Raw genomic sequence first — 16,850 nt, forward strand, 5'->3', positions numbered from 1 at the left:
TGCCTGCCTGTGATGCTTCCTTCATCCTGGAGCATGTGCTGTCTGTCCATCACCACCGGTGTGACAGTGGACTGGTACAAATATGGCAGAGAGATAAATACTGTCATTTGCAAATGAATAATTGTGTAAAAGTGGCAAGAGAAGATCTCGGGGAATCTAAGAAAAGTGCAAGGCACTGAATATTGTCAGCATCAACCACTCCAGCAGAAGTGATAATAGCAGACTATTAATGAGCACGTATACAAATGCATTTTTAAATGAAGTGTCCTTGAAGCTCACTTTAATTTATCCTTCACTGTCTCTTTATCATAGATGTATTATTATTTGGCTACTTTGAAATAAATTTGGGGGTAGTTCTCAGAGGTTCCTGGTTATCATTACTTTCTCCGAATGGAAATGAAAACAAAAGAAATGCAATTTAATATTGGATAATAAATTGTGCCCATGTATGCAATCAAGAAAACATGTATTGTATTTGGCAAAACCTATAAGAAAATAAATAAAAGTGACTCCAGTTTCAGGACACCCAGGGCTCAGGCATTAAATGCTTCTCTTGCACACCTTTTTTGAAATACTTATTCAGGCTAAACATTACATTAACCTATAGACATCTTGATCCTGAAACCAAGCAATCATATTGTTGCACACGACTACAAGCTCAGAGCAGTGCAAGATTCCAGGGTTTCCAGGCACTCACCACCCGGGGTACATTAACTCTCTGAGAAACTTAACTCATTGAGATAAAGGCTGATAAGTTGTTGTAATAACTGCTTTATATGTTTTTATGTGGAAAGAATTCCAAGTTGAAGTATTTCTTAAAACAGAGGGAATCTCTTTTCTTTTTCATAAGTAAGAGTCATTTGGATGGATTCAGGAAGGATGTTAAGGACCCAAATTTGATTTTAGAACCAGATTGACAAATGATATTGGTTCAGGCAGGATACCTCCAGCAGTCTCCTGTTCATAGATACTCACATATTACCACGTAAAGAACTCTCTTCCTGTACTGATTATAATGATCACATGACGCATCTTTGATATATTTTGGAAAGTTGCTTGTATGTCCACTATGCATTTGGACACCTCTTAAGTTAGCATAACCTATTTTTGCATGACAGTTCCTGATGTCAAGGAGAAGGTTTTCACTGATGTTTGTATACGACTGGATGGTGGGCTGAAACTTTCAAAACTGCACTGATTTTAACTACTGGTTTCAAAACCAGTTATTTAGTTTCCTAGAAATCCCAAGCAAAGTGGGATATAAGGCTGCTAGTTATACAATATGTTAAGTTTAAGTTTATAATCACACACACACTATGTATATTGTTCTTACACATTACATGGGTTCAGTATCTTTATGCATTTTTGTATTTTAAGATCATGCTTGTAGAAAAAACCATTTGAAGATTGTGTCTGTGTATGAATACACTTTAGGACTACATTTTGCTTATTAATTTTAGACAGCATTCCCCCAGTCTGTTAAATGGAAAGACAGTATTGCGTGACAATACCACCTGCAGTGGAAGATTCATGCACAAAGCAGAGAAAGCTGTGAAAAGGATACCTGCCCTGAATTAGAAGAGTCACCTTCAAACAGCTACTAATTCCTTTGCTCTCAGGCTATTACCCATGGCAATATGTCAATGCATGGCTGAGAGTCACTTCTGATTGTTCTTTTAGGTATGTCAATCACTGTTGTGAAACCAGACACGTTTTTCTGAGGTTAACCTTGAACTTATTATGGAAGTTCTCTAGGCCAAATGGCCCCTTGGGAATACGTTCATAATGCTTCATTCATCTATGCAATCTAAGCCAGCAGTGTACTACAAAGCTGTGTCATTTCTAATTCTTTTTAATGACACAATTGGGAACCAAACAATTCATCACAATTTTGTCCCAGTTTGTGTAAGGCGCCTGAGGGTTTGATCTGGGGGATTTAGCGGAAGGACCTAGCCAACTTGCTTCCTGAACTACAAGTAAAACTCATGGGTAGAGAGTACTCTTTTTGACCTTTGAATTGAACAGCTTTAAAGCCTCTTCCCACATATATCAACCCTGAGGCCACTCTTTAGCAGATTTCCCTTCTCCAACTACCTCTGCCAAATACCTTTCCAGTGGTGGCACCCCAATTGTGGAATGTGTTCTCCCCACTGAGGCTCATCTGGCACCATCTTTATACTCTCTTTGCTGCCAACTGAAGCTCTCTTTTTATATTTTCATACTTTTTATATCTGTGCCATTTTTATTCTGCTTTTACTGGTGCTGTGTTTATATTACTCTACTGTTTTACTTGCTACTGCTGTGATTTTCATATACAGACAAGGTTCACATACAGACAGCTGAGCTAGGCAGCTGCAGTTCAAAGGGCTCCATAATTTAGAGGTGCTGAAAATTTCAGGGAGTGATGGTCGCCCTGTTAGCATTTCACTCCTCCGTTGCTGGATGTGTGATTGTTACATCACATGTCTGTGTTTACTTCTAGGCCTTTTATTAAGATGTTTCCTGTGGTTCAAAAGATGGCATGGCAAACAATAAAACAGGTGTGGCTAAACTGTGGCTGTTCAAATGTTGATGAACCACAACTTCCATTGCCCCTGATCATTGATCATGCTGAGCGAGGTTGATGGAAGTTGGAAGTCCAAAACATTTAGAGGGCTACAGATAAATCAATGCCCCAAAAAAGAACAATGACAGATGAAAGGATGCAGTGGGGACATGATTCAGTGTACATTAATACATATGAGCATCAAATATTCTTTTTTCTTGGGGCTCTATCCTAATATTTCCAAGAGTCAATAAGGAAGGAGTTTAAGGATTCAGAAGTGCATAATAAGGACTCCCTAGGCCACCACTAGTCTATTTCAAATCTGATATCACGTAACTTCATCCCTTCCCTCCCAGTATAACTGCATTTACAGAAACTAGGCTATACAGAAAATAAATAAGAAATAATAAAAAGACCTCAAACTAAGCTTGAAAGAACAAGCAGTAACACAATTACTGAGGGAAGTGCTACTGACAAACACAGAGGAATGCCAGAGTCAACTGTACATGCTAATCATGTTCCTGTCAGATTTTTCTTTCTACAATGCCTGTCTTGGGAATAAGAGTTGCAGATTCAGCAAGCGAAACCTTCAACCTGTCCTGATCTTCAGTTTCAGGGAAAGTGTACTCAAGCAAGTCCTTAAGCATGGCATTTAGTCATTCCACCTGCTAGCCAGATGAAGTCAGGGGCTAGAATTCTATTCCTCTGCCCAGACAACCTTAGCTGATTTCCACATTCTCCCACAACCTAGGATATTGTACAACCAATTTTCATACCAAGGATATTGTACAACCAATTTTTTTGTTATCATGTGTGAAATCTGAGAGGTCTTTCTATATACCTTATTGGCTCACACGAGCTTCAACCTACAGCCCACTGCTACATAAGCAGGCCCATAATGCTGCAGAGAACAGACTTTCACAGCTGCATAAATGGGTCTTTACCATGAATGTCAATTTGTTAGGGTTTTAGTTTTGGGTTTAAATGTATTTTTTGCATTTTTAATTATTTTATGTGTAAATCACCTTGAAATGGTGGTTTTGAAGGTGATTAAATAAATTATTTGTTGTAACAACAACAACAACAACAACAACTCCTCTCATCACCTCTGATGATTGGGGCTGTTAGACGTGGAGTCTAACAACATCTGGAGGGCCACAGCTCCCCACACTTCCACCCCCAGCCATCATGATAGGTATGTCTAACTCACAGCAATATATTTGCAGCTCCACAGCAGCAAGTGTACAAAGATTCTTTTAATTATGATAACAGCTGATGACACCATTTGATGCAGGTTGAAGTCTTTACAGAAGCTAAATGGAACAAAGAAAAGTATGCACAAGGCACCACCAACTGAACGTGGTGGCCCCTCGTGGAGTTCTTTCCAGGCTACCTGAGATTTTTCCTCCAAAATTGCACTGGAGAAAGTAAATAAGACTGCAAAAATCCAGTTCACCCTTCAATGAATACTGGAATATTATGAAATTGCAGCGAGACCTCTTCTGCTTGCTAGATATCAGCAGACAGCTCCATTTTGTGAACATTTTCAGATGGTTAAGAATGTGGCCAGTTTCTCACAATCATTTAATATTTATAAAGCACCTACATTATGCTAGTAGTACAATATAAATGAGTTGTAGGCTAATGCTCCCAACTTTAGGGTGACCCTTTAGGATGACCTTTCAATGTGATTCATTCCAGCTATTTCAGTGCAGAAGCAATTCCAATATATGAGTTAATGACATTTCTAGAAAGCTCAACACCAAGGAGCAGTCTCTGTTGAGAAGGGGAGGAAGTGACAGCTTTGGTAGAAACCACCATGTTTAGCAAAAACAAACAAACAAACAAACAAAAAACAAACAAACTTTTAAGTGGATAAGCTATAAGACATTGTAAGACAATAAGCAGTGGTACACCTAAATTTCTGTTTCACATACTGACCATAGATGCTTGGTCAAAAGTAAAAAAAAAGACACATTAACCTGAATGCTTCCTCAATATGATATATAATTAGGGATGTCCTAGAGCTCTCAAGGTACTGGCTGGATAGTAGGAAATCCTTTCACAATAAAGCTTCCATATTTTGTTACTGAAAACAAGATTCTACAGTTACCTCTATCTGATTCCTAGACCTACTAGTAATAGTTTTACTATGGCTATAACTATTTATATGAATGGTTGTCAAGGAAACCAGGTATCAGGCACAAATGTGGAACTTATCTACAATACATTCTGACTCTATACAAGCAGAAAACAAACCACCCCAAGAAAGGAGCTGGTGGACTTTACACAATATTATTTTTGTAACCCATATAATAACTTAATTTGGCAGGAGATGTTGTTTCATGGAAAGCTGAACACTCGGCTTTATTGTATTGACAACCCCATGAAAAACGGTGCAAGACTAGAGTTAAAAATACAACTACTGTACTACTGAGCACTTCTGCCCAAACTGATTAAAACAACTTTGAGAGAAAAAACACACATTTTTTTCTTGTTTCAGTATACAACATGCTGTGCTATGTGCTGTACCCTTGCCTCCACAAGATAACTGAGATAGAAGCTGCAACCACTCTACTCTCAACACCTCTCAAACACAACCTTCACAATCTTCAACATACTGTATTGTATGTTGATTGCAAACTAGTTTTATGACTAGTGGTGCACAAATATTTTTTATAATAAACAAGCAAATGTACAAACCTCACTCTCAAAGATTCCCACCATCCATACTCACACAACACAGCTAATGCCTAGCCAACCATTTGCCACAGAAATCACTGAATGCATTAACCATAATTTGCTACCAGCTCATTAAGGGCATTATCAAGCAAACAGCAACATAAACACTCCCTTCCCTGCCTCCCACTCACGTAAGGCCTCACTCTATACCAAGTCTCTCACACAGAGTGGTATCCTTCAAACTAAAGTAAAATGGTTGAGTAGAAGTGGCTTAACAGGCCACAAAGAGGTGCGTAAGGGATTGTTAGAGGTCAGACATGACAGACATGTATAGGACAATGCTGCAGTCGGTGAGGGGGGGGGATGGTATTGAAGTGTTGCAGATCTGCCCTTATTTGCTCAAGGTGACAGGACATGAAGATGTGCTACTGCAACAAATCAGAACTCAAATTTTACTGGTGTCACGTTCCCTCCTTGGGCCCTTGAAACAAAGTCACTGTCGGATTCTGAGGGTAGCTTTCTCATTGAACTTCCAGAAATAAAACAGGAACAGATGTATCCTTCATCAGCAGTAGCTCAGGGGTGAGCATCCATATACAGAGAAGATGTCCCAGAGCATACAAAGGATTCTTGAAAGGTTCAAGAGCACTTGATAAAAAAGCTAATTCACTTTCCCAAATTCGGTTTTCTGCTGAACAGCAAACCATAAACATCTGCTGTTTATCTGCTCTACAGTGTCCTGCATGGAAGCAATTTGTCCAGCCATTTGACTATATGAAGTTTGTGAGCAAACTGATTGCCATCTGGATAGAAAATCAACCTGGAAACATCTTAAGCTTCTTAAAAGCATGGTACTCTCCAGATTTTTCAGACTACAAGTCTCCTCATCCCTGATCACTGGGTAGGCTGGCTGGGGTGGATGGGAGTTGTAGGCCAAAATATCTGGAAGGAACCACATTGGCTAGGATGAGTGGCAGCAGCCATCACAAGAAAAATACTAGTAAAGCCACCTCAAACAATGGAAGTAATTCTCTTTTGAAGTTGTGAAAATGAAGAGAAAGAAAGAAAGAAACTCTGAAGGAAAAGATTGCAGTTTTAATTAATTAAATAATCTCTTGTGTATGGATTCTGTGTTTTAAATAATAATGAAGCCTCAGTTTTCCTCAAAATGCAGTCCTCAGCAGGAAGATGCATCTAGGTCAATATTTGCCAGCTGCTTAATATGTGAAACATCCTGAAGTCATCTCTTTCAAAAAAAAAATTAAGTGAGAGTATTTTCTGACATAGGATCCTTCCCCTTTGCCATTTCTTCTAATTATAATCTGTTTTCACTTCCTCCTAACACATGGAGTGGTTTGAAATTTCCTTAATTAGTAGAGCAATTTGCTAAATTTTGTTTCTACCTTTTTACAGGATTTTAATCAAGTTTAGCATGGAACTGATTTGATATGGCATACAAATTACTGCCACAACCTTCAGATGCCTCTGTCTTCAGATGCCAAGTTTCTAAACATTTTCATACAAACTGGGGGATTTATTTATTTATTTATTTGGCTGCTGCAAATCATTTCCCTGTCCAGAGTATGACTATTTGGGTGTGTGGCTTTTGTCACTCAAACCTTGTAACTGGAACGGGTGAGTCACGTGGCACCTCTTGAGCCTCCAGCTGCTGATTCTTCAATTATATGCAATTATGATGGCATTTTGTTTTACTTTACCTTCAGCTCATCTGCATCATAGAAGTCTATGCGCACTGCAGGCACCATCCAGGTCTGGAAGAGAGTTGCCAGGATCTGTTTTGCAATGGCATCTGCAATGAGGTGGAAGTGAAGAGGGTTCCGTCTGATGGAAACAAAAGAGAAGGAAATAACACTGGTAAGAGCTTTGAGCTCTGTTTATAAAAGGAGCTCTCCCCATTTACAACCCATACTCTTTTATAATAGGTGTGTGCAGCCGTATAATGAGCTGGGATATATATATATATATATATATATATATATATATATATATATATATATATATATATATATATATATTATTCCATTTTAGTTCAGTTGTGGTCTAAAGCTCTCTCATGCATTTGCTCCTTCAAAGGCTATTAATTCTCTCTCTCTCTCTCTCTCTCTCTCTCTCTCTCTCTCTCTTTTGTGTACTGAAAGTGTTAGACTGATTTGCTTTGAAGTTTCTGAATTACCTTGTGCCGACTTGGTGTAATAAGAATGTCTCTCCCCCAGCTCCCGAAAAAATAGAAGAATAGAGAATATATATATATTTTCTTGGTCAATAACCAACACTGTCAAGTCTATGCACTTAGTGACAAACTTACTTCTAGAGTAGCATGGGGATCTCTTTATGTGGCCCTTATGTGCCTTGGGATATGATGGAATTTTAAACATCAGGTTTGCACTCCCCCATATGCTACCCTTTTCAGGAGAAGCAGACCGTTCCACAGCCAATCTCAAAAGGAACAGATGGGAGAGATAAGCCTGTGTCTGAAATGCACCACTTCAGGCAAAGGCTCAGATGACTGAATACTACTTACACCCTGCAAACAACCGCCACCACCTTGCACAGTTCTAGCCTAATGTTCTTCCTGACATACTACTACTACTACTACTACTACTACTACTACTACTAATACCCTGCCCATTTGGCTGGGTTTCCCCAGCCACTCTGGGCGGCTTCCAGAAAAATATAAAAACATAATAATACATCAACCATTAAAAACCTCCTGATACTAGTTTTATGCGTACAGATTTGGTTCCTCTCTGCTCTTTGAGAACTAGACCTTGGTCAATCTGTGTGATTAAGTTGCAAGGAAGGCGAATACTGCAATTTATCTACCATAGTGCAACTTCCTGCTAAGCATGGAAGAACAGAAAGAAAAAGCCACTAAAACAGCAGATGGTCCAATTAGCCTTTAGCATCATTCTCAAACCTTTTCCAGTCTTCTGAATGTGCCCTCATTTACTTGGAATTTATAAAGTTAAATAGTTGTATCTGTCAAGTGCCATTCTTCAGCCATGATGGGATACTTTGTAAGGTGCCGCAATAAGAGTGTGTTTGGCATGATTGCGTAAATCTAGTTACAGGTAGGTAGCCGTGTTGGTCTGCCACAGTCAAAACAAAACAAAAAAATAAAAAATCCTTCCAGTAGCACCTTAGAGACCAACCAAGCCTGTTCCTGGCATGAGCCCTCGTGTGCATACGAGGGCTCGTATTTTGTTTGTTTTGTTTTGTTTCGCGTAATTCTAGTACACTTTAATATGGTTAACCCAAAGTATTGCTCTCTTTCCTAATGTCTAACTCAATATAGCAATTTAGAAATGTCTGTATGGTCCTTTTTGGTTCCTCCTTAAGTGTTCTATAGACATTTAAAAGCAAATGATGAATAAAGTCAACTAGAAATAAATGGGGGCAAGGAAAACAAGAGAACCATTATGACTATTCACCATAAGGAGTGCATATCTTCAGTATTCAGGATGTAAAGGACATAAGCAAAGGTTCACAGATCTTCAGTGAGCATGTGAACTACAAGCAAAAAGATGCTTCCTCAATGATATCAATGCGCACTGAAAGCACTTTTTTGATGCTGAAATGAACAGGGCAGTTCCTTGGGGCCACAGAGCTCTGCATATGCGCTGCAATCCCTATATGTGTTCAATACAGCCATTGTAAGAGAGCCAAGAGGCTTATTTTTGTTGCAAGCTCTAATTGTGCAACAACAGCCAATTCCAATAGTTGTTTTGTGTGACCCTAAAGGTTCCACCAAATTCAAGTGCTTTGACCAAAGTGTTGGATAAGGACACAGAAAACACAATACAGTGGTACCTCTGATTAAGTACTTAATTCGTTCCGGAGGTCTGTTCTTAACCTGAAGCTGTTCTTAACCTGAAGCACCACTTTAGCTAATGGGACCTCCCGCTGCCGCTGCGCCGCCAGAGCACAATTTCTGTTCTTATCCTGAAGCAAAGTTCTTAACCTGAAGTGTTATTTCTGGGTTAGAGGAGTCTGTAACCTGAAGCGTATGTAATCTGAAGCGTATGTAACCTGAAGCGTATGTAACCCAAGGTACCACTGTAATAAAGTCAAAGGGACACAAGAAAAACCCACAATTTGAACCTTCCTGCTGTTAATTCCCATACGAAAGGGGTGTGTATGGAGAGATCTCAGTGCAAACCACATTATTACTATGATGCATATTGCAAAGCATTTAGATTTGGCTGAGTGTTTCAAAAACCTCTACAGTCCAACCACTGTTGTCCATGTGCTGGTAATCTCCAGATTGCATTACTGCAGCATGCTCTATGAGGTTGACCCAGAAGCTGCAACTAATGCAAAATCTGGTAGCTTGGCTGCTCACTGGGCACATATTATGCTGCTGCTGAAAGAATAACACTGGCCGTCAACTAGCTTACTGGGCTAAGTTCAAGAGGCTGGTACTGGTGAAGTCCTATACAGCTTAGGACCAGGATACCTAATAGATTGAATCTTTTATATACACAGCCAATCACTGTGAGCTGCAAGAGACCACATCTTGCAGACGCCAACTTCTCAGGGGGTCTGTTCTACATAATGTCTGAATCAGGCCTTTATTGTGGATCATCACAGATCAGACAGGGACCATCTCTACTGCCTTTTCAGTGCCTGCAGAAGACCTTCCCCTTTCAGCAAGTCTTTGAAGTGGAGGCTTTTATCTCAGTCAAGCATCGGCATTGGATTTCAAACTGTTTTTATACATGCAATTGTTTTAACAGTTTTCATATGTGCAATTGTTTTACAGATGCTTTCTTCTATTGTGAAATTACTTTGAGATGCTTCATAGGAAGCAATTCATAAGTGAAATAAATAAGAGCGATAACTGGATGGAACAGACCAAGCCAGCTGCCCAATGTCCCTCTATGGGTAACCTCAGGGAATGGCAACCTTTGCTGACCAACAGGTATGAATTGAGTGCCATGTCATTAAAGAGAATTCAGGCATTTCACCAAGACTGCAGAAAAGAGAATGTCATTAAGTTGGAAATGTTACATACTCTCATAGGAGAGATTAGAAAAAAAAAAACCCAAACATTTCACTTGAAGACAAAAGGTCAGGAGAAACAAAGTACAAAAATCAGTGAATTGGAAAACACAAGTATTAGAGTGCAAGGCCCTCAATTCATTCCTTCAAAGAGGGAAAACAGCTAAGGATTATGTGTAACCTCTTGGGAATATGGTTGCACAACAAATACTGTCAAAAATAGAAGAGGAAGGGGAAAAAACCCAGATCTTTTGCTGGTGTCAGTCAGTGAAGTTGTATTGATTTGTTCCAATTGAGGAGTTGATATTATGGAGTTCTAAAAGTAGAGCACACCACAAATATGTGGTATTTTTGCTTCCAAAAATCTGGAACAGAATATTGTTATTGGCAGTTGTCTGCCATTGGCAGAAGCATGTCTGCACAGCTCTCCCCGAATGTGACCTTGTCTCTGAATCCCTTGAATAATTATGTGCAGCTCTCTAAACCAATTAAAACTTAAAGACCAGACTCAAGAACAATAACAAAACACTTGAGGTATTTTTTTAAAAGAAAGGATTTCTACCTTCATAGCAGGTAAGCAAAAAAGGGGAACATTATTTTTGCACCATATACCGGTATATATATTTGCTACTGTGCAGACACTTTAAAATTAGCCCAGATTAGCAACCACTTCATATATTCTGGAGGTTTCCTGGAGAAAGTTTTGTAACAGCTTGTAGGTAAATAAGAAATGGATTTATTTATTTTTTGTTATCAAACAATTACACTGCAACCTTATACTCCCTTAACCTGGGAGTAAGCCCCATTGAATTGCAAATGTCATTCATTCATTCATTTATTAAATTTACATTTTACCTTTTAGTGATTGTCTTCAAAACTCAGAAAGACAATTAAAAACACAATGTTAAATTGGTTTTAAACCAATAATGCTTTAAATAGACTGGGTGACAGCAGGAAAAACCTGAAACCAAGGCCTCTGTCAAAAAGGCTTTACAAAACAATAAAGTTTTCAGCTGTCCTGAAAGGAAACAAGTATTGTCGTCAGGCAAGCTTTCTGGGAGGCAAGAATTGCACAGGATCAAGCAATTACTGAAAAATCCCTTCTCCTGGTGGAGGCTGATTTTGCACATGATGTTACTCTGACATATCTTAAAGCACAGGTAACCAACAAGGTGCTTTGCTGATGTTGCTGGACTTCAACTCCCATCAGATCTAGCTGGCAAAGCCAATGGCCGGGAACACTGGAAGCTGTAGTCAAACAATCTCAACAGATTCACTAGTCCATTGCAACATAAAATTGTGCCTTTGGAATGCTCTGTTTTGTTTTGTTTTGTTTGGGTACTGCAATAGCAAGAACATATTTCAAGGTGACTTCTCCCCACCTGCCTCTCTCTCTTTCTCTCTCTCTTTTTTGGAAGATTGAAAATCCTAAAGGTACCAAACAAAAATAGAAACTCTCCAGATAAAATGTTGTGGGAGATCATGCCGTTGTACTTGTTTTCTAGGCCTTTCAAGATAATTTATTCATATAATTCTTATCTGGGGGGAAAATGAAATGTTAAGATAAGAACAACAAAAGGCTCCCATCACCTAAAAACCATAGGGGAGTTAAGTATCGAGTATGCTAAATATTAACAAATGAAATTAGCCACATAAAATGGAAAGTAAATTGGGAAATAAAGATGTTATTGATGTTTCTGGCTGATTTCTTAGTCCCTGAACAGATGGAATGTAAATGGCGGTCTGTGGATGTGTTTCCCACAAGGATATAAATAAATAATTGTATTTCTGCGCAAACACCACTTTCAAGGTTTTTGATAATGATGCAAATGGAGTAAACTTTGAATTAGGGCAAGATAGAGCCACAGATATGAACAATTATAAATTCAATCCATACAAGTCAGTGAGGAGTACTACTGAATGTATTACATATGTGTTCCAACTGTTTAGCTGCCATGGGTGAGCAAACCTAATTGGCACAAAATGCCATAACATCCCATTTCATTTCCTTATACTTAATACAAATATATACAAGAATTGTAATGGTCGTCATGTTGGACAGAGTGAGAAGTTGGGTCTTCTAAGTCGGATGAGCAGTTGCTCTGAAATTATGAACTGCAACATTTTTATAAATCACAATCCAGAGTGCCATGCAATTTTAAAACAATGGCTTTCAGGCTAACACTTTACCTTTAAAAATCTTTGCCTGCATTTCTATATTAGAATAAACTGCAAGTTCTTGAGACACACCCATCTTGCTGTATCTGTTATCTGGGAACCCAGGGGAAGAATATTGAGCCCTATGACACTGAACTGCCCCCTGCCAAGTCCTGATTCTGTGCCACACAGCATGAGAGAACTTTATATGTTCACTTCTGAATTAAGTGACAGGAAAATCAGAAATATATGCCTAACAGTGGCGAAGGTGAAAACTCTAATGCATTTGCACCATTAATTTTAAATGAAGAAAACATATGGAATAGGTTGCAACAGTTGTAACACTTAAAGGCTACAGGTGTCCCAGGAGCATTTGCAAAATGAATTTAGAGAGGATCTATTATAAACCACCACCTACTGCAAGAAGGAATGGTTTGAACTCTAAACCCTTTTCATATCACAGTGATGCTATTGTTCTCTCTTATCAGCTAAAGGTGCTGCTAAATCACCAGCAGTAAGAATCACAGTTAGCAACCAAAACAACCTACAGAAAGGCTACCTTTCTCTCCTGAGCCATAAAGTGTATAAGCCTTTTGAAGCAAATCTATTCCATTAGTTTGTGCTAATTATTTGTAATTTACATAATAATTGTAATGTGCAGCGGGCTTTTCATTTCCTGGCAAATAAACAATCGTTATAATACTCAGTTTGAAGATACTCTTGTGACCTCTTGAAGCTCATAGTGGTTTCCATGTCCAGGAGATTAGCCAGTTGTGCGCTTTGGACACAGTTGCATTCTTTCTCGAAAAAACAGGTTCAAAGTTTGGAGGATGCTCCTAGATAAATCTTTGTCATTTGACCCTCAGGCAGCCACAGTGGCTAGGAGTGCCTTTGACCACTTAGTACTGCTAGCAAACCAACTACAGGTGCCATTGGATTGGGCTAGCCTGGCCACGTTTATTCATGCATTGGTAACCTCAATGTGGGGCTGCTATTGAGGCCTAGTCTGGAGGCTTCAGCTGGTGCAGGGTTCTGCTGTTAAGAAGAGTTTGGATTTGATATCCCGCTTTATCACTACCCGAAGGAGTCTCAAAGCGGCTAACATTCTCCTTTCCCTTCCTCCCCCACAACAAACACTCTGTGAGGTGAGTGGGGCTGAGAGACTTCAGAGAAGTGTGACTAGCCCAAGGTCACCCAGCAGCTGCATGTGGAGGAGCGGAGACACGAACCCGGTTCCCCAGATTACGAGTCTACCACTCTTAACCACTACACCACTCTGGCTCAGTTAAGACTGCTGGTGGTATTTAGGAGCTTCCACTGGTTGCGATATGCTACCAGGGTCAGGTTCTTGTACAGTATTAATTTACCTGGCCATTAATAACCTGAGACCCATATATCTTAAGAACTTCCTGGTTACTTATATCCCTGCCCAATCACTGAGACCTTCAGCGGAGTCATTCTTAGTGGTTCCCTGTGACTAAGATGCATGGTTCATAACCACCAGAAGCTGTGCATTTAGTATTGTGGGTGTAGTGCATGATGCGGTTCACTGCAGCTTATTCTTGCAACGGGTTAGAACTATGGTTTAGTATTCTATTCAAATCAGGCCCATGTCTGATGTGCATTTCCCCCCTTTCCCAATGACTGCAACAGCTATCACAGGTGCAATATCACAGGTATATAGAACTCCTTGCTAGGCTTCCAAGAAAGCAACGTATACATTTAGATAAGAATAATCCAGTAGCCTCACTGAGTAAGGACATATTGTGTGACTTATGGGCATGAGTGAATCAGGGGGATCACAATGACATGCTAAAGGTACTAGGCAAGGTGTGCGGAAAGACAAATGGGAAACAGACACCACAGTTAGAAAAGAGTTTGCATCAGGTGGGCTGGGAGACGGTGTAGGCATATCTATGCAGAGATAAAATGGGAACGACTACAAATCCACCCCTTACAGAAAATGATGCATCATGGTCTGAAACAGTATTTTCTGCAGTGGGAGGAGGAGGGCAATGCCAAACCTACATCTCAGAGCACACCAGGATTCTTATTCTTGGAAGAGAAGCTGCAAAGAAATCTGTGGACGAGGAGAGGATATACACATTAAAACTGGGTATAGCGCAGATATACACATAGAGGATAGGCTAGCCCTACGGATAATTCACTGGAAAGATAAAAACAAACAAAGAACAGAGGATGAGTTGGTGCTATGCTAGGCTGTGGCTACACGATGTCCAGTCCTTGGTGGCACACTTACAAATGCTAGCCTAGTTTGTATTGGGGAAATATCTGCATCACTTCAGAGACCGGAGATTGATGAGGGGTTGTTCAAGCTTCCATCTATGCAGCAGTACCAATGAATATTTATTGCAGCTTGCAAGCACTCGAGAGCTATTCTATTTCTCCTTCTCAGTTGTGTCAAACTGACTTAAAAGTGCTCAGGATTTCTACAGAGTGGGCACATACGTTTGCACATCTAGAGAGATACTAAACTTCTTTTTTTCATCTGAAACCTCAAGTGCAGTTTTGAAACATTTTGCTGGGGCAAAGCAAAACAAAGATGCAGACGTTATCTACTGCAGCTTTTGGAATGATAAATTTAAAAAAAATGGGAACAGGGACATAATTCAAATACTGAGAGAGGTTATGAATTATATAAAATATGTTTCTAGAATATGTGTGGTTTTAGAGATTGCAGCCCAGGAATTTTTCTGAAGAAGTGTGCATGCACACGAAAGCTCATACCAGGAACAAACTCAGTTGGTCCCTAAGGTGCTACTGGAAAGAATTTTCGATTTTGTTTTGACTATGGCAGACCAACACGGCTACCCACCTGTACATGGAATTTTGCTGTATGACGTTGGATACTGGCTACTACGTCTGCAGTCACTTCTGTGGTACACTCCTTGTAAGACTCTTTTGGGGTTCGCCTCAGCCCTTGCAGATCCCACAATGCCATTCCCTTCAGGACTTGGGCTTCTTGGTAAGTGAGAAGGGACCAAGTTGCAAGTTAAGGAGAACCCGGAAGACTTATAAAAGCAACCCCAACAGATGGTACAGGGAAAAGAGAACCAGAGAAGGTTTACAGTTTATTTTCTAGTTGTTGTGTTTAAATGTTTTGCTTACAAACCACTTTTTTCAATATGTCTTCATTGCTAATGTTGGGCCTGCTTATCAGACCTAGAATTCATAATCAGAAGAGCCACTTTGGGGGAAAAATATATATGCTGGTACAGTCAAACCTCGGTTCTCGAACGGCTCCATTTTCGAAAGTTTTGGTTCTCGAACACCAAAAACGCAGATGTAAATGCTCCGGTTTTCAAACGTTCCTCAGAACTTGAACATTGATGTGGCTTCTGCTTGAGTGCAACAAGCTCTTGCAACCAATCGGAAGCCATGCCTCAGCTGTCGAACATTTCGGAAGTTGAACGGTCTTCCGGAATGGATTACATTCAACAACCGTGGTTTGACTGTAATATTTCTGACAGTGCATTTTCTCCTGCCATATATGTTGTACACATGGGAATTAATATGGCGACCATGAAAGCCAAGAGCTAAGAGCATCTCAAAAGTTAAAGAATGTAGAATGGGCAAGCTTGCATAACCCTGCACTACCCCTGTCACTCATTCACACAGCTTCACTTTTCACCATCATTCCAGCTACTTAAACACACCAGCTATTTAACACCCTGCTGCCTACCAATCCTAAAGCCTACTAATTATACTGAATTACATGGTTGCTGTATGCTGTGCCCTAGTCAAGTGGAGGATGAGACCTCTCTAAAGCAATCTTCACTTTAAAATCACAACTAAAATGATAACATATTCAACCTCTGAGCCAATCATTTTCAAGTGTAGTTCAAGGCTGCATCAGGAAGATCCACTTGAGTGTTTGGTTCTGGCTTGGCAGCAGGATGGTTCTTGCTAATCGAAAAGTCCTTTGCTTCCTGTCACCTTGATTACCATTTTCAAGAAAAAATATTGTGCCATGTGCAGGGAAGGCGTTTGGCTATGCAATCAGTTATATGCACGGATACATGAGGAGTGCAGAGGGCACATCATACCCCTGCGTGGGGTCAAAAAGGGGGGGGGGGCTGGGAACAAAAGGAGAGAGCCAGAAATTCCTTGGGACCTCAGAAAACATATGCATATATTGTGTGAAAAGTAACATTTTCATTTTGTGTAAGCTTACATAAAACATCAGAATATTTCTTCCCCCGGCCGCCCTATCTTCTGCCGACGTGCTGCCACCTACTTCTCCAAAGATATCCAGAGAGGTGGCACTGAAGTCCCAGCGAAAGATAACATGAGTGGGCGAAGGAAGAAGACAGGCTTGACTTGGTTCTCCTGCAGGTGACATGCTCCACCTACAGAGGGGGCTGCCGTCTGCCAGTGAAGGGCAGTGGGTGACATCAATGACAGCAGTCCGTCTTCAAGCAGG

At 40.0% G+C, this 16,850-nt stretch overlaps 1 protein-coding gene across 1 annotated transcript in view; it reads right to left on the reverse strand.

The window, feature by feature from the left end:
- The window catches only part of LARGE1 (LARGE xylosyl- and glucuronyltransferase 1), a 307,061-nt gene that overhangs the window by 135,248 nt on the left and 154,963 nt on the right, over nt 1–16,850 (reverse strand). Inside the window, exon 5 of the mRNA XM_033162533.1 lies at nt 6,946–7,069. Coding sequence (XP_033018424.1) covers nt 6,946–7,069 — 124 coding nt within the window. The remainder of the gene's footprint in view (nt 1–6,945; nt 7,070–16,850) is intronic.

The sequence above is a fragment of the Lacerta agilis genome, chromosome 10 (genome assembly GCF_009819535.1).
Source record: "Lacerta agilis isolate rLacAgi1 chromosome 10, rLacAgi1.pri, whole genome shotgun sequence".
Classification (NCBI taxonomy): domain Eukaryota; kingdom Metazoa; phylum Chordata; class Lepidosauria; order Squamata; family Lacertidae; genus Lacerta; species Lacerta agilis.